We start from the raw sequence: 19,374 nt of genomic DNA on the forward strand, positions 1-19,374 counted from the left end.
CCCGCTGATGGGTCCCGAGTCGGCCCCCAGGTCTCATCCCAGTGGGGGGGGCCTGCCCAGAGGACCTCCAAATTTGGACCTGAAGACTACTGCGTCGTCATTGGTTAGGTGAAGGACCCCTTATGCTAATCGCCATGGCGTTAGTGGTCTAGAACCTTCTCTGACTGACTGGACAATTTCTGTTCTTTTTCCAAGAGGGACTCGCCTAGTTAAGACTCCCATGGAGAAATAGCCAGCCGTAAGACTTTTAAGACTTTAAGACACGTTTTAAATGTAATTCTAACACAAACAGCAATGGTGTGCCAAAGAAAGTACACTTTGGTTGTAAATAATCCCTCCTGTTGCCAATCGACGATGCTAATGTACTTAATGTACTTAGTGTGATTGAAAGGGGGGGGGGGGGGGGGGGGGGGGCTTGCGTTTACTCAGGCTCAAAGAAGACTGCGACATCAGGAACAATCAACAGATCTTGGAACTCAATGTTCCGATAATGTAAATAAACCTTTCCGGAATCCCAAAACAAACTCGTAGGATGACTCTTATTTTGACGTGCGGCAGGTGTAGGTGGGGGGGGCGAACAGGTTGTCGCTCACTCACCTCAAGGGGTCCCTGTACCAGACCCTCACTCTTCCCGGGACATGCCTGTCACACTGCATGGCTGAGCGCTGTTTGGACGATCGGTTGCCTCAGGGCTCAACACAGAGGGAGGAAAAACATCCGCGAGAGAGATTGTAAACATGGCAGCCAACCCCCATAGGCCTCAAGGCTCAATGATGGTTCCACGTCTACGCAACGCAGCTTTGACGCGGGCGTGACTCTGTTTTGGTTCCGCGTCTGGTTTTAGTGAGCGGGCCAATCACAGCCCTCGCTGCGGCGTCGCCTCGCCGCAAGGCTACAATTTTTGGGAGGCGCACGCCGGGCCCTCACGATGGACGCAAGGAGGGTCCGCGAGGACGTAAGGGGTCCGTAAACCCCCTTGCGCTGCGTCGACGTGGAACCTATCCCCAGTATGGCGTCCTTTCGGCAAGCATCTCTGAGGTGGCTTTATACGTTGTGTGCCTTTTATACTAGTACCGGTAGTGGTTATTATAGTCTTAGTTGTCTGGACTATACCGGTGTGGAGATCTGCAGCTTTCTGTAGTTGTAGTTAGTTATAGTAGAGATAGGGGTTGGATTGAGGCATCCCTGGTGGATTTATCGGTTTGGACAGGTCATTCCCGTATGAGTTATGTAGTAATACCTTCTGTAGGACCTGGGCCAATCTGTATCTTTTTCTTCCCTAAGTCCTGGGGATCTTCTTTGCTGTTTATTCTCCATCGTTCTCACTCAATCAGTTTGACAGCTGTGCGTGTGTGTGTGTGCGTGTGCGTGTGTGCGTGTGCGTGTGACGTAATCACGGCCCTCAGGCCTGGTTCCTACGCGGTTTGTCGTGTCGCCGTGCACCCTGGGCGAGGCCCCGGTTCATGTCACACTCGCCCTCTCTCCGGCTTCAGGCGACGGAACGCTCGGTCTTAGAGGAGAGAATCAGGAAGTTAGGATTCACACTTTGGAGTCCTCGAACGCGGAAGGTATTTCTCAATAGTTCTCGTGTGTGTGTGTGTGTGTGTGTGTGTGTGTGTGTGTGTGTGTGTGTGTGTGTGTGTGTGTGTGTGTGTGTGTGTGTGTGTGCACTTTAGTCCATTGTACCCTAGCTATGGGGCATTGGTGCAGTCTGATTAACGGCTTGTATTTCCATTGGTCGTCTCTTTTCGTCTCTCTCTCTCTCTCTCTCTCTCTCTCTCTCTCTCTCTCTCTCTCTCTCTCTCTCTCTCTCTCTCTCTCTCTCTCTCTCTCTCTCTCTCTCTCCATATTAGGTTTTATGGAGTTCGGTTGGTGATTTCCAGTGCAAATAAACGTCATTATTATAATGGCTTTAGCTGTGGGTGACCCAACATGTACATAAACATGTCTAAGTCGTTTAAAATCAATATTATGATTGAGTTATTGCCGTTAATCTGATTGGCCGGACCTTATATGACAGTCTTTGGGCATTGCTCGTCCATCAAACATAACGATGTGCATAATTCACGCACAAGGAATGCCATGTTCCTCATGTTCCTGACTGGTGAGAGCCATACAATGTGGTGCCTTTGGTACGGTGTTGTTTTAGCACTTTATGCAGTGATGTGGCTCGTTTGATTGAGACACACATTTTGAGATGAGTTATACTTTATTAATTTATTAACTATAATCAAGCAATAATTAATCCACAATGCCCTGGACTCACTAAATTACGTGTGTGTGTGTGTGTGTGTGTGTGTGTGTGTGTGTGTGTGTGTGTGTGTGTGTGTGTGTGTGTGTGTGTGTGTGTGTGTGTGTGTGTGTGTGTGTGTGTGTGTGTGTGTGTGTGTGAGTGAGACGACGTGCGTGCGTTTCATGTCATGGTTGATCGGGAATGCACCAGTCGGCCGATGTCACACAGTACTGCCCGCCTGTCACCGACTGCCTTGCTGTACAGTCAGTTAGTGGATAGGTGCACCGTGCACGGCACACTCAGCGGTTTGGTCTATTCCTGGAAAACCAGAGGAAAAGTTCACACTGATATGAAGCTGATTCAGTCGCCTGGCCATAAACCGCTATCAGAAGACTGTTGTTCCAGGAATCGCGGCAGCACCCACACGCAGACGGCTCACAATGATTGTTTTTTTCCCTCCCCATTCCATTCAGTGATTCTTCAAAAGCTAGAACTGTAAAGTTTACTGTGGGACTGCGAGAGATAGCTGTATGTCTTATATTTTAAGGTGGACCGGCCGCTCTGCTCTGAAGTTCTGCTTTGTTTTGTTGAACACGATAGGTGGTCGGATTCAAAGAGGAATTTGTATTGTGTGTTTTGCATTACGTCAGCGCCAAATGAAATATTATCCTAGAGGCTATATTATATTTAAATAATTGTATTTATATTTTAGAGAAAATAACGTCAAAAATACTCGATCCACCCCCTATAAAAATGCCTGCCTAAATTCGTTTTCTAACCCAAAAACATAGAGGCCGTTGAGATACACGACACGGCCTTTTACTGTGGACCAACTCAGTCATGCACGTGATACGAGATTCAGCGCCTGGTCCCGCGAGTTTCCCGGAAAGCTGTTAACTCCGGGCTTGTTATACTCCCGTTCTAGGAAAGCCTGCAAACACTCGCTTTTTTCCCCCTGCCTCCTCCATCTCCCCCCCCCCCCCTGCCCGAGCAACCCTGCCCTTCTTCGTGTGGCCCCGTGACAGTCTTTTGTGGGGTGAGGTGCTAAGGGCAGGTATGACATCTTCAAAACTAGAAGTAGCCTAATCGTAACCAGGTTACTTACTTATGGAGAATGTTATGTTTGAAGTGGCCCGTGGAGTTTATTTCACATTTTCCTATTAGGTAATTCATGGATAAGTAATGCTTTCTGCACGACCCTAAAGAAGATGGCTTACAAATATAAAAATACACGTGTTATAACATGTTTGGCAATGTAGATATTCTCTTTGTAATTATTGATAGCCGCCTTGTTTTCAACTAGTCACGTGGTCGGCCACGCAAAAAGAATTGCTCAATATTGTTTTATTTCCACGCGTACATTTACCCGCTTGATCAGGTGTTGAAAATTATGAATTGGAACCGGTGCAAAAAATAATCAATATAGTTTTATAATAATGATAGTTATAGTACACTGTCATAATTAATATATGTTCCATTAAACGCGCGTAAACCACACACGCGAACAGCGCCCAGTGGGGCATCGGGGCTGACAATAACAGACACCAGGAACTCCCTTATATGGCTTGTGTTTTCATCGCTCGCTTGCGTATGTGTGCAAATAAATGGACGCATAGTACTTTGATGTGTTTATTCAACACATGCAAGCGCATTTATTAACCCAGCGCTGTAAACAAACTGGGGGCCCCCATCAAAGTAGCAAATGATCTACCCCGACCAGAGGTAATCGAGTTGAACTTTATAATGCAAAAAGAAATTAGGAAACACAAAACATATGCTGGATTTAATTATGGACTTTGGACAAAATCATGTGTTGTATATCACACAATTATGTGAATAAACAAGATATCTATAGCATTGTACCACTAAATCATACAACTCGCGTGTAAATGTGGATGATGTTACTCATTGACTTATTTAGTTACAAAGACCTGTTTTCAACCTGCTGTGGTATTTATTATTTATTACTTCCTTGCTTGAGAGAACATTTGTTCTTGTCGTATTTCCTAGACTGAAGTTTATACTGGCTTGGGTTAAACATAAGAAATATAAATGCCGGTCACAGAGAGCACTAAACTGCCCTCGATGGAGACAGACTGCTCCGACGTGCGCGATGTGAAGCTAATCTGAAAGGACTCCTTTTGCCTCTAACGTTTTGTTTTTTTTGGTGTAATTCCCCGCCTCCTCTGGTCCTGCTTCTGAGAACAGCATCTGCCTTCCTGGTACATCCAGCTCTACTGCATGGTTTCAGTGTGTCCGTCACATTTTCTAACAGACACACACACACACACACACACACACACACACACACACACACACACACACACACACACACACACACACACACACACACACACACAGACACACAGACACACAGACACACAAAGACACAGACTTGTGCGCGCTTAGGTACATGTACATGTACATTCAACATGAACACAATGTATGTTGACTATTTTTTTCCCCAAACTCTCCTTCACTCCACTAATGCTATGCTAACCCTGAACTCATACAGTCGAACGGATTCTGTTCATTCAAACATGACGACCCAACTGCAGCCGGCGATGCACAGCGGAATGTGTTTCCCAGGACAGGTAATTTGACTGCATAACATGTTCTCATTTGCAAGCAAAGAAAACGCCACCCAATCCCTCCCATTCCAACACACACACGCACGCACACATACGCTCACAGGCTCACACTCACTCACATGCTCGCACGCACACATACGCACACACATCGTTGCTTTCTCTATCTCTCCCTTTCTCTCCAAAACACACACACTTTCTATCTTTCTGTCTAACAAACACATGGCACACGCACACACCCTCTTTCTCTGTCTAACGTGCGACACACACACACACACACACACACACACACACACACACACACACACACACACACACACACACACACACACACACACACAAAGAGTGCCCCACCAACAGGGCCCCTTGTTGTTCAGGCTCATAGAAGGTGTCTCCTTACATGTGGAGGGTTGCCTCCGATGGAGACAGGGATTTCTGCGGGATTACCCCTACCTACTGTGCTCCGCTACCCAGAATGCAACGGCACATGGAAAAGGTTTTCCCGGAAGCCCGATTGGTTGGAAATGGGCGGTGGGCCAACATGCTGGGACACAACACACACTTTGTTGAGCTTGCATGCACGCACGCACACACACACACACACACACACACACACACACACACACACACACACACACACACACACACACACACACACACACACACAAACACCCAGTGACACGTGCACACACACACACACACACACACACACACACACACACACACACACACACACACACACACACACACACACACACACATACACCCACACCCGACGACACATACACACACGTGAACACACCACACTTCTGCAACTCTGTCTTTTTTCTTCTCTTTAATTATTTTTTCACTGCCGTGTTTATGTTGGCTTATTTCCTGGGAACCACGACAGAGAAGAATGATGGTGGTAGACGTTTTCTGTGTTTTGTTCTGGTTGTTTGGGTGTGTAGTTTTGGGCCCGTTTGCCCGTTTGTTCATTCCATTTACACACATCAATTGAATCAATGGTGGTTTTATATGATCTTTATCACATTAAAACGGGCGATTTTACAATATGAATGACACTCTGAGTGAGTCTAAATGGATTGTTTCAAAGGCAGAATAATTGGGTGTTGATGAACTCTTGTTCAGGTTTATTCGAGGCAGGAAATAATGACTGTACAGGAAATGATGGCCTAACTGCCACAGGAAATCCTGCTTGATATCAAAGTGCACTGTATTGAAGGAAGAGTACATTTTCAATCAGACCGTAGGCCAAATATTCTGATGTAACGACCCATAAAGCTGTGGGTTAAGATAAAAAAAACATCGCATTCTGACAGTTACCATCTCAAAGAGATTGACAGACCCATGTCCCAAACTATGACGTCCCCGCAAAGACCCTCCGATAGACCAATAACTGTCCACCAAAAAAGCTAATGCATGTCTCCATCTGTGCGTTTATGAATGTCTAAATCACTAGGCCGAATTTGCAAATCCGTTTACTGCATTCCAAAGCGGCCTACATATTAATTTCATAATCTTGTAAATACTTTCTCCAAATGTGTTTCTGGGAAGATGTATTTATAGTTCACACACACACGTGCGTGTAAGCCTCGTAGTTGGTTGGTTAAGGCACAAGACTGCCCTCTTGTGTCAGAAAAATATCCTGCATTTGTTTTACCAAGTTGCCACAACATCCCCGACATGTTTAATAGTCACGACGTAATCTGTAGGAGGTTGTGAAAACACGCTTACTCTAACATGCAAATTCGATGGAGAAATGCTGCACGTTGCGTTTTGATGCAAGTACATTCTTGCCGTTGACGTTCACCCAAATATAATTTTTGGCCCTTGGATCCCTATTTCCTGCTCTGCTGTCACTGTAATTCCAAGTATTTTGCTGTGATGGTATGCGTACGCATTCATGTAATAATCGGCATACTTTCATATAGGCCATTTCTCCCCGCATTTTTAGTTGAACAAAATAAATCGGGAAAGGGAACATACAGATTATATTTAATGCTAATCAGAAAACTAATATGAATATCTCATGGGAACTCCTATTAATTTCTAGCTGAATTACAATAAAATAAAAACATAAGTCTTTGTACAACCCTTAAATAATCGAGATGTTTTGTCATTATTTGAACACACGTTTATGTGGTGTGTGTGTGTGTGTGTGTGTGTGTGTGTGTGTGTGTGTGTGTGTGTGTGTGTGTGTGTGTGTGTGTGTGTGTGTGTGTGTGTGTGTGTGTGTGTGTGTGTGTGTGTGTGTGTGTGTGTGTGCGCGTGGGTCTGCGCGCGCGTGAGTCCTCGCGCGCGCTCTTCTGAGTGCGTTTCATCCCAACATTTAAAACTTCATACACAGATTAAACGGATTAGGCTTCATTTGGCATGTGACAAAGTAGATAATGGTGATCCAAATCGCTTAAAGGCTTAAAGAAACGCAGCCAAATCTTCTCTTCTAGTTGTTAATTATCTTGGTGGAGTCATCCTAAACCCTATTCAGCGTGAAGTTAGCTAGTCTAGATTGATAAAGATCCTGAATTAGCATTTTGGTCCCATTTCCTTTTTTCACGCTTTTTAAAAATGGCCCGAGTTCAAGGACTGAGAGCATACCGCCTTCAGGGAGACGATCCTTTCGAAGATAATCTGAATTGAGGCAGAAAAACAAAAGGCACACAGAAAACGCTTGGTTTACCTATAGCGTTAATAACTGTACATGCTTAACGTTCCCTGTAAATCTGCCATGTTTATAATAGGCCTCTTCCAATATATAAAATGATGTATTTACAAAGTCCAAAGTGCATTTGATCAAAAGGGAATCGAGCTCATAGTCGTACTCGACTTTTATTCAATCGATTAATGCTCTTTTTGTAACTATAGGCTATATATAGGTCTATATTTATTTTTTATTTTTTAACCATTCCAACCTTTACCACTGGGAGGCGGAGCAGCTTCTTTAATGCATATTTTTCCTCTCTTTTTTTTACGATACTTACAAAACGGAATACTGATCACTATCTCCATTACCAAACAGTAACATTGTCATTCAAACTTTTTTATGGCCTTTATGCTACCATAAAAATTATTTTTCTGTAATTACTTGAACCGTTATGTAAGGCGATCAGCATCAAATTCAACATCTGGTTCCATCTCTTGATCTGCTGACCATTCCCTTTGTTAGATACCCCACATTAGATTTCTAAAACACGATTGACCCAACTGTACTTTTCCTTTATTTACAGACTTTTTTAATAATATTTTTTACATCGTATTTTTTTTAATGAAACGAATAAAAGCGCGGAATGATACCCAGTCCACCAATGTGGTGCCTCGGGGCCCCAGCCTCCTCCTAGGGAGAACAGGGCGGGGCGTCGGCGAGCGGCAGGAGAAAGCAGCCTCTGTCTCTCCATGTAGCATACGTCTGTCTCGTCTTGGAATGATGACCATTGCCTTGGTCCCACCATCCCTTTCTCCAGGGCACCGTATATGTCGGGGGAACCCCTCTTAAGACACCGACCCACTCTTGTCCAACAAGTATTTCCCCCGTTAGGGATGGTATTAGCCACTATCGGTCCATTTTGAAGTGAAGAAAGCAGCGTTGGGAGCGAAGCGCGCAGACAATTACGCGTGTCGAGTCGCGCTGTAGCGGTCCTATGCAGCTAAAAAAATCGCCATTGTTTGGATGAACGAGATACTGGTGAAAGCTAAGAAAAGGAGACTTTTGTCTGCGAGCTATCATGGTCTCAACATTTCTTTGGGCGATCTATCTCCAGTGTTTCATCCAGGTAAGATTTTTCCTCTTTTTCTCCGGGACTACGGGGTGTTTATGAGGGGAAACATGCTACCCATCAGCTAGGGGGCTGCGCGACGCTCCGCCTGTCTGGCTTGTCATGTGGAGCGTGACGGCTTGTGGCTGGAAACACACTGTATACCCGAATATTCTAGATTATTAATGTAGGTCGGTTTATCTACTGTATGTCGTGTGCTCTGGTGAATCTCATCCCTCACATGGTTTGCAGCACGTTACTCGGAGGTGGCAAACGAAATGTGCTTCTCTGTATAGCCTATTTCTTCAGGCAAAATTGGGTCAGTCGGTTGATTCAACAGCCATGTCAGTCTCACTGGTTGCAGGCCCTGCATCCACTGCTGAACGTAAGACTCGCTTCAGAGCACATACACAACTGTACACATTCACATCACGCACAGCCTCTCGCTCCCTGTCTTACACACACACACGCAGGCACACACACACACACACACACACACACACACACACACACACACACACACACACACACACACACACACACACACACACACACACACACACTATCTCTGTCTAACACACACACACACACACACACACACACACACACACACACACACACACACACACTCTATCTCTGTCTAACACACACACACACACACACACACACACACACACACACACATACACTCAATTTAACGCGCTCTCTCTCTGTCTAACACACACGCACGCGCACACACACAGAAACGTGGAGAGAAACATAGAGATAGGGTCCACCTGGATTCCATCAGTCTTTGGGTTCTGACAGGCCTCAGGATACATGCCTCCACAGCCAGACTCATGAGCAGACATGGCTTTAAATAATTCATGAGATAATGAATTTTATAAACATGTTTGTTTTGCTAAATTGTCCAGCTCAGGGCCGGCAGGAATTGTACTCCCATTATTTCAAAGCCGGCTTAGAGTGGGCTTACTCTCTGCTACTGCCGTTTAGTTTGTGTTTTTAGCATAGAAGTCATTGTGACACACACACACACACACACACACACACACACACACACACACACACACACACACACACACACACACACACACACACACACACACACACACACACACACACACACTCTGTTTGACTAATAAGTACAATTGGTGAAAGGGAAAATAGTAGCAACTACATATGACATTCAGAGTATGTATTCTTTCATCCAAAGCGTCATTGCATTATCGTGAGTGCATGGGTGGCCCTAGTGGGAATCGAACCCCCAACCCTGTTTGTGTGAATGCCTTGCTCAACCCATTGGTGTAGACCGGACCCCAGAATGGGTGTGAATGACAGCCGACCCGTAGACGATTGGATATGGTATCTATCTACCTGTTATCTGATTGGCTGGCTTGTCTTTAATTTCCTGTTTGTTTGGTGAACCACCATGTGGGGATGACAGGACGATATTGGAGGAGATGAGTTATATTGCTTTTAGATTTTTTCCTGTGTGTGTGTGTGTGTGTGTGTGTGTGTGTGTGTGTGTGTGTGTGTGTGTGTGTGTGCGCGTGCGCGTGCATGTGAATGTGTGTCTGACCCATTGTTTGAGGACCACTGATTTACACTGAGGTCACAAAAATGTTTTGGCTGGCATTTCTAGTTGTTGCCCAAAGGTGCTCTGCAACATTTGACTTAATGTTGGAAGGGGAATCAACACATTAAGATTGATTAATGAACACATGTGTAAATTAAAGACATGTGAAGTTGAAGACACTTCATATAATATCGATAGATAAATAGATCCTTAAAGAGCACCTATAATGCTTTTTTTGACGTTTAACCATACTCAAGTGTCAAATAATGACGTTCATGCATGTAGACGTATTCCCTGCTGACCGTCTGGGGGGGTTGTGCAGAGCGCTAAACACTAGGGACAATCCGGATTTTCGATGTATGGTACTGCTGCAACATGCTCTACCGGAAGGTAACCAATCACAACGGAGTGGGGTTGGAAGGGGGGCGAGGGGGCGGAGAAGGACGAAGCCGAGTGTTGACGGAGAATGCTGAAAGCGGCCAGATGAGAGGAAGAGTTTCCCGAAAAATCGACATAGTTTTTTGTGCTGTGATTCGTGTCAGGTTGCGCTATAGGAGTCATTAATAAGAAATTAAGACCAGAAAAGTAGTGTAATAGGAGATTTTTAATAATCCTTTGAAATTACAATGCCACTGCAGCTTCCATACAGACATAACACCACACATTTCCTCAGAGAGCTTCCATACTTAATAAGATAAAAATACAATAAATAAATGCTAAAAAAAGTGCAAAGTTATTTTTGTGCATTGTAAAACCAGCTGCAATACAAGACTTCCTTATTATATACATGATAAACCTATCTCTGACCCGGCATCCCGTACCAGGCTCCTCCCACTCATTTGGCTCTCAGCGACGTGTGATGTGTTAGCATAATGTAGGTCTAATGTTATAGCCACACACCCGGCGGGGGGGGCCGGCCGAATCACCGTATCTAAAGCAGCAGGCGTTACACGCATAGAGTCAGGGGTCTGGAGGCATAGAGTGGGAGGGGTCTGAAGGCACAGAGTGGGAGGGGTCTGAAGGCACAGAGTGGGAGGGGTCTGAAGACACAGAGCGGGAGGTGCCCGCGTGAGGGAAGGAGGCTGGGAAATGCACCTTAATAACCGCTAAAAACAATGCATTGAATCAGAAATCTGAAAAGTAAAATATGTAAAAAAATATATAAATACGTAGTGTTTTTTGAAAGCCGAAGGTAGTCCCCAGGGACAGAGATGGACAGTTGTGGAGATTACGTTGTGAAAAGCTGAATCATTTGGTGCCATAGAGAATATACCGGAGACAATGATGGCCATAGTGACATTGTTGACTATGAGTGACTTGCCACTACTGCTCTCCTTGTAGAGCAGTCAATTGATTGACAGGCCCAATAACAACAGTGACAAAACCTGCAGACATAACTTTGATGAGCTACAACATTGCCTGCGTATTTATTACAGATAAATAATTCAATATTGATCCAGTGCATTTGAGAACCCATGCAGTGCCACTGCCATTCAGTAGATAACAGTAGAACATAACTCAAACCCATTCCTCCTTCCTTGAATCATTTAAAGACCTAATGGTCTCATAAAGGTTTTGCTGTCGTTTAACATTCAGTCAACAATGAAACCAATGAATGAATTCCTGGAAAGTTTATCGAGCTGTCTAGCTTATATTTTAAATCAAAAGTTGTAATTATTCAAACTTGCCAAATAGTATGATTAAGAGCAAGTATTATTATTATTATTATTAATATGTTATTCAAGCGTCCTATGCCACCTATTTATGCAAACAAACAACAAGGCATAAAGTTTTCTCCCGAGTGTTTCTCCCCATTGACTCTTTGATTTTCCTTCAGAATCTTGATGCCATTTTCAAAAACAAAACACCCACAGTCGGAGCAATTAACCAAGTCCCAAATATGTTTTTACACCAAACATATCAAATGCATAATTCCATAATTGTAGTCGATTACACTGGAGTGCAGTCCCACAGATCCGCTCATGTGAAGTCCAATAACATGCAGTAGTGTGTGTGTTTTTTGGGGTGTAATCGGGTATGGTTCTGGAAGGAAGATTACACTAATGACCACCCATGTGAGCTCATTATCCACCACCGCAAGACGTCTGCATTAGCTTTTAGTATTAGCCGTGGCTATCAGCCTGTTTTACTGCTGCCATATGGTTAAGAAAGTACAATGAAGACAACTGGAACCTTGCTGTGGGCTAGCTAAGCTTTAGCGTGCTAAAAACAAACTGAAAATCAACACATAGTGCTCTTGATCACAGTAACAGTCATGGGTTATGTTACAGGACACCCCTAAGCCCTTTTGAAGGCTGGGTCTAGCTGATAGATGTTGCATCCTATGTAGGGATACGAGAGATTTAAAAATCCAGTGCAGCGCAAACACTATGACTGGATAGAGAATTGAACTCAAAATCAACCGCGTCCTACCCTCAACAAATCAGCATGGAAAAAGTGAATGAATTTCTAAATTTGACCATCTTATCGGGCGCTGATGGAAAAAGAGGCTGCATATTCGGTGACATCCCAGTGTCGCTGTCCCCCTCCAGCGTTGTTCAGGGCCCCCAGCCCGCCGTGGGGCCTTAACCACGCGTCCTGAAGAAACACAGGACGTAGTAGAAGAAGGAACACACTGCTGACTTGACGCCTCAGACGGACGGCAGGCAGCCATTATTGATCTGCCGATAGCTTCCTGTCCTCATGTCAAGAGGTGGGAGGAGGAGGAGGAGGGTGGAGGAAGGACGCAGCACAATAAAGAAGACACCGGCCCCATCCTTAGCTGGTGCCATGGGGGGGCATTCAGCACGGGCCTTGTTGGAGTTTGTATAGGGCGCCATTGTTGGGGCTCATTGAGCCAGTCAGAGAGTGGGTGGAGGCTGAAGGGAGGGCCCCCCCCCACCCTCCTTGTCGAACACCCATTGTTTTCTCTGTGGGGGGGGGGGTTGGGAACACAACACACAGCATCCAGTGGTCCCTCATTACTCTTTGTTTAGTTTGATTAAGCATCCTCCCTCTCACCCAGAACAACAAAAACAAGGAGCTCGGATGTGAATTAAGGAACTCTGTGGATCAACGGTGGTTGGAGTCACTTGGGCGTTTTCTGTAATTATCTCTTTTCGCCGGCTCTATGTTAATTAATGAGATGTTCGGGCGTTTGCCCGGGTCTTCGCAGACGGGCGGGTGAGGTTTTTGCTTTACTAAGTGTTGGCACAAGCGCTCCTCATTAGTTTTCCTTTCCTTACGTTTCCAGAGCAAATTACTCCCGCAGTTAACGAGAATGAGCGAATAGACGGCTCCAGGAAGACTTGTCGTCCATACAGCAATCAAAAACGTTCATGTTTCATTGATGCACTGCCAAATAAAATGATCAAACTGTCAAAATATGTTTTGACAGTTTATCCTTTACCCTGAATGGCAATGTAATTTCCTCGTCAATTTCCAGGCGTCCATTTTCAATTTTTTCCACAATGTATGTATTTCTATCCTACAAAATAGAGGCGGAATGAATTCTGAATTGCCGTTGTCCATCACTACCAGCTGAGATCGACTATCAACCAACAAGAGCGAAACTGAAAGGCTTTTCAGCGGCGCATAAAGGATTCGGTACAGACTCAGTCTGTCTGTCTGTCAGCCAGTTAGGAGCTTTCTCTGGAAGGAAGAGTTCTGTCCGAGCTCATTGTACCACTGCTGTGTTTTTGTGTGTGTGTGTGTGTGTTGGTGTGTGTGAATGTGTTCAGCGCGTGCATGCGTATATGTGTGTGTGTGTGTGTGTGTGCAACATGCATGTGTGCATGTGGGTGTGAGTCTGGTCTGTGTGGGTGCCTGCGTGTGTGTGTGAGTGTGTGTGTGTGTGTGTGTGTGTGTGTGACCATATAGGCAGAAGAGCGGGATCAAGCCCCGTGTTCTCTCCCCCCCCGATCCAATCTAGGCTGATCAGACTCTGGCTGGCTGTGTGCTCTCTCCTACAGAGCCACGGCCAGCCAATCAGAGGGCCAGCAGGCAGTCTCATCAGCGCTAATCTGGGCCTCGTTGCTGTCATCCGTACACTTGATTCCTTTTTATTTATCTTTTCACGTTTTTTTAAATGTTCGCCTTCGCTCTATTTTTGGGCTCGAGGTCTGACTCGTTTGCAGATGATCTCGTTAGTGTGGAAAGTATCTTTCGCAAAAAATAGGAGAATGTCAATAGGTCTGTTTATTTTCGTGTTTTTTTTGTGGTGGTCCCTTATTATGGATCCATTCCCATCCCCTTTCCTTATCGCTCTATCCAGTTTCGTCTTGTGTTAATGTTTGCATAATTTGTCCGTCAACAATAGCGATGGTTGTTCCCTCGGCGGAAGGATGTTCTCCTGCCATATGCTCAGCTTATGCATATTCATATTATCCACTCGAACCCACTTGTTGAACTTTCGTAATAAGTGCCAAAATCCTTGTGCAGTGGTGCGCTCTTACTGTGAAGGATGCGCCGTATGCCGCGGCTGTGTGTCTGCGGTAAGATTGACTGGGTGGGGAAGGGGACAACGTGACCACACAGGGTTCTCTCCACACGGCGGTGGCTCTCTGAGGCCTGTATTCATTAGATCATGGCCTTGGGATGTCCCTTGCCCTTTAGATCACTGGCTCACATCCCCGGCCGGGACCACGCTTTGGTTCGTCCTATCTGTGTGCACAACCTACCAGCACCAAAAAGACTTCTGACTCACCCATTCTGGCTCCTCTCCCTGTCTCTCTCTCTTTCTCTCTCTCTCTCTCTCTCTTTCTCTCTCTCTCTCTCTCTCTCTCGCTCCCTTCTCTCTCCCTCTCATTCTCTCTTTCTCTCTCTCTCTCTTTCTCTCTCTCTCTCGCTCCCTTCTCTCTCGCTCCCTTCTCTCTCTCTCTCTCTCTCTCTCTCTCTCTCTCTCTCTCTCTCTCTCTCTCTCTCTCTCTCTCTCTCTTTTTCTGTCTCTCTCTCTCTCTCTCTCTCTTTCGCTCTCTCTCTCTCTCTCTTTTTCTGTCTCTCTCTCTCTCTCTCTCTCTCTCTCTCTCTCTCTCTCTCTCTCTCTCTCTCTCTCTCTCTCTCTCTCCCTCTCTCTCACTAATACACATATGGACCATCGACTGGTTCCAGAGTTTTTGGGAGGGTGAGTCAATACCCTCAGGTTTGCATGATAATGTTGGCAGCTGCCTGTGCAGGGGGCAACACTTCCTGGTCGCGGTCGACCGCACGCCGCCCCCTCCCTGCTCCCCACACCCCCCTCCTCCTCAGGCCTCCCCCAGACACAACTTTTCTTTCACAAACTCCATCTCACCATTTCTTTTCTTTTTCGCCAAATTCGATTTTCTCGTTGAAAGATGTTCAAGGGCGCCTCAGAAAACTGCAATAATAATGATAATTAAGGCAATTAAAATTGAAACATTAAAAAAAAATCATTAGTATTTTTATTTTATTTCTTTTACTGCAATCGGTTAGACGTTTTATTGTGGTGGTAATCGTGGCTCTTCAGTCACACCAGCTCGTCTTTGGGGTGAGGTGGAGGTGAACCTCTGGAGAAGAGCTGTACCGGGTGTGGACGTTCACGTGCACCGTAGAGATATATGTGATACTAATGCTTCATGGGCTTCTCTTTACAGAAATAAGATACATGAGAGGAGCGCACTCACGCTCATAAAACAGAAATAAATGTGATTTGTGTAATGACCTGAGAGCTTCCACATATGTGCTCGATTCATACGCACCCATTCTCAGTCCGACTGTAACCTATAGCCCCACACTGAAGCTAATTATTTATTTTCCGGTTGGATAATATGCTGTAGCATCTTGAAAGGTATGTTTTTGGGTTTTTTTCGGAACCATCTGGCCAATATTATCTCGGGAAATATATCCAACAAGTTTGGATTGATGGTCTGCCAATGAAAGGGAGTTTACAATCCAAGAGAATTCCTTTGGCAGACGAGGCCGTTCCACAACGATAGTGTTTGATTTCCACTCAAACAGCGACAGGCCTGCAACATGTCCCCTCTTCATGTTTAAACATATGAGCAAATGAGCTTCTCTTACATATCTTAATCGACAATGTGTGTCCCCTCCCTCTGACATGGATCATTTCCTATTACAACAGAGTAACATTATAATCCCACCCCTGATTCAACACCCAATTCAAAGCCAAACTGAGGAGGGTTTTTCGGCAGCTCGGAACAACTTGAGTCTATGGTTCGTTCCCTGTTTGGATCAAGTTGTTCTCCAAAACAAACACAGAATACACCAGGCCATTTCTCTTGAACTGAAGATTTAAATAGCCAACAGCCCACAAACGTGGTACGTTCGATTGTGTGTCGTACGTCCTTGAACTTAAAAATAGTACTTAGCATTGTGTAGCATCCTTTCCTAGCTATCTTTGTTGTATTACAGGGAATGGGTTAACCTCGTGATTGTTAGCGCTTGTCACTTGGTTCTATGAACGTCCTTACTGTAACGACAGAGATATATAGTTTTTTCTCATTCTTCTGACAAATGTACTTATTGTAAGTCGCTTTGGATAAAAGCGTCTGCTAAATGCCCTAAATGTAAATGTGAATGTACGTTTACGTTGCTTTCCTCGATGCTCACGGCTCTGAAACAGGGGGAGTCGTGTGTAGGGCTTTAAACAGGGGAAAGAATAACAGGTCAGGGACCGGATTGAGGAGAGTGCGTTTGAGAGAGTGCGTTTCACCCTACATGATTAAACATCGCCCTCTCTTTTACTCTGGTTTCGTCAGAGATAAGTCTCCCTTGTGCCAGTTTGATGAAATGTAAGGGAAACGTGACGAAATACCCTCTGTGTTTCCCTCAGGTGATTTTTTTTTTTTTACATCACCCTCTCGATCCCTCGACACCCCTTCTCCGTCTCGCTCGGAATTCGCAAGATAACGGGGAAAAAAAAAAGAATCCTTATCTTGTTTGACTTTTGCTTTGTTTTACAACACGGGGGAGACATGGTGAAGAACTCTGCCTGTACTTATTCCTGAAACCCACCTCACAGTCAACGCTTTCACTGATCAAGTACAGTAAAAGTAATAGAAGTTCTTTTACGTTTTTTTTGGTTCCCTTTATGAACAAGAATAGAATAACGGATAAAAACAGCACGGCCTAAATAAATAGTTCTGGCCTTGAAAGCTTCTGCCTCCTTTTCCCCAGGGCCGTTGAATATTCATTTCTGCTTCTTCACAACACCAGCCTGAGCCTCCCTTCACATGATCAGGATGAGTGCGTGTTCATAGTACAATGAAGAGGGCCTCATAGACAATGCAGAGGGCCTCTCTATATTGGACATGCTTCATTAATGTCGAATTAGGAGCATTACTGATCTTTGCGTTTTGTATTCCAGCAGACGATACTTGAGCAGTACTGGAACGAATGAATGTACAGAATAGATAGCAGCATACAGATAAGAAATGTCGTTCCGGTTTAACCATTATCTTGGGGTAATGCTTTTAATATGGGTTATCAGGACATCGTTTATTAATGTATTAATCCTGCGCTCGGTCATTAAGGCACAATGTTGTATGGTTAAGTGTTATATGAGACCAAAACAAGCAAGCATTTATTTAGACCATACAAAATGAACAGTAAGGATTATTAGACTAAGTAAAAGTTGATTCAATGCTGTCCAGCCATTTACATTTGTCTTACCAGGAGAACATCTCTGTTGTAAATATGGAGTCTAGATCATTGTTGAACATACGCTGAGCAACTGTGACCTGGCTTCGTACTGGATACTGTGTCTTCTCGGGTATCAGAGTCGACGGGATGGCATTATGCGGCACGTAACTCTCAGAAGCGAAAGAATGACTCATGTTGAGTTCTGCCATCGATTACACGCCCGTCTGGCCGCTTCGAGGAAGTAGGCTGGCTTTTTTTTAATTCACAGAGGCGCTCTGTTGTCAAGTGAAACAAGGGGATTGGGGAGGGGGGGGGTCCTCCACAGCCCCTCGCCCCTCCCCCACCGTTGTCGTCGCCATGGCAACCCAAATAAAGGGGAGAAGGCAGAACGATCTGGGGCCAGGAGGGAGAAGGCTCCACTGTTGACTCCTCTCCATCCCAGACAGCCGATAAGGAGGGAGGGAGGGAGGGAGGGAGGGAGGGAGGGAGAGGGAGAGAGGGGGAGAGGGGGAGAGAGGGAGAGAGGGAGAGTGGGGGAGAGGGAGAGGGAGAGAGAGAGAGAGAGAGGGAGAGAGAGGGAGAGAGGGGGAGAGGGAGAGGGAGAGGGAGAGAGAGAGAGAGAGAGAGGGAGAGAGAGAGAGAGAGAGAGAGAGAGAGAGAGAGAGACAGAGAGAGAGGGAGAGGGAGAGGGAGGGAGAGAGAGAGACTCTTGAGTGGCAGGCAGATAGATTGATAGACATAGCGACCAAGAGAGGTAGATAGTCAGACAGGACGAGAGATAGGGTGAATAAGGTCTTGATAGGCTCAGAGCGGACAGAAGGGGATAGAGATAGATAAGAAGAGAGTCTGTAAAAGAGTGAGGGAATTACAGACAGACACCGAGCGACAATGACAGACAGAGAGAGAGAGACACAGACAGACAGGCAGAGAGACAAAGACAGACAGAACGCTACATATATATAGAGAGAGAGAGAGAGAGAGAGAGAGAGAGAGAGAGGGGCAGACAGAAAATCAAGGAAATAGACGATAGATAGGAACAGAAAGCCATGTCAATAGATTGAGAAGGACAGGGGGCGAGATTGAGAGGAAGAACTGGGGGTATCTGGCCTGGAATGTTAATATTAATCTCTCAACCTCTTCTACAGAGTTTATCCATGTTGTTTTCGCTCTTTGATACGTACCACAGTGAAGTGCCTTTAAATATATGCTCACACACGTCCTCCCTGTTATTAGGACGGTCTTTAAATAGGTTTGGGATGGCTGAAATGGTATTAATACAAACAGTGTTTGTGTGATCCAATGCGAGTTAGACTGGCATCTTGTTATTGAGTACTAGGGGCAGACAGACAGACAGACAGACAGACAGACAGACAGACAGACAGACAGACAGACAGACAGACAGACAGACAGACAGACAGACAGACAGACAGACAGACAGACAGACAGACAGACAGACAGACAGACAGACAGACAGACAGACAGACAGACAGACAGACAGACAGACAGACAGACAGACAGACAGACAGACAGACAGACAGACAGACAGACAGACAGACAGACAGACAGACAGACAGACAGACACTTAAATTGCTTAGAATCAGT

General features: G+C 45.3%; 1 protein-coding gene across 1 annotated transcript in view; it reads left to right on the plus strand.

Moving 5' to 3' along the window:
• The first annotated feature begins 8,142 nt into the window (after window positions 1-8,142).
• The window catches only part of LOC130380404 (receptor-type tyrosine-protein phosphatase O-like), a 28,932-nt gene continuing 17,700 nt past the window's right edge, over window positions 8,143-19,374 (plus strand). Inside the window, exon 1 of the mRNA XM_056587593.1 lies at window positions 8,143-8,594. Within this exon, the coding sequence (XP_056443568.1) occupies window positions 8,547-8,594 (48 nt within the window). The 5' untranslated portion in view covers window positions 8,143-8,546. The remainder of the gene's footprint in view (window positions 8,595-19,374) is intronic.

Source organism: Gadus chalcogrammus, chromosome 4 (genome assembly GCF_026213295.1).
Source record: "Gadus chalcogrammus isolate NIFS_2021 chromosome 4, NIFS_Gcha_1.0, whole genome shotgun sequence".
In the NCBI taxonomy this organism is placed as follows: Eukaryota; Metazoa; Chordata; class Actinopteri; order Gadiformes; family Gadidae; genus Gadus; species Gadus chalcogrammus.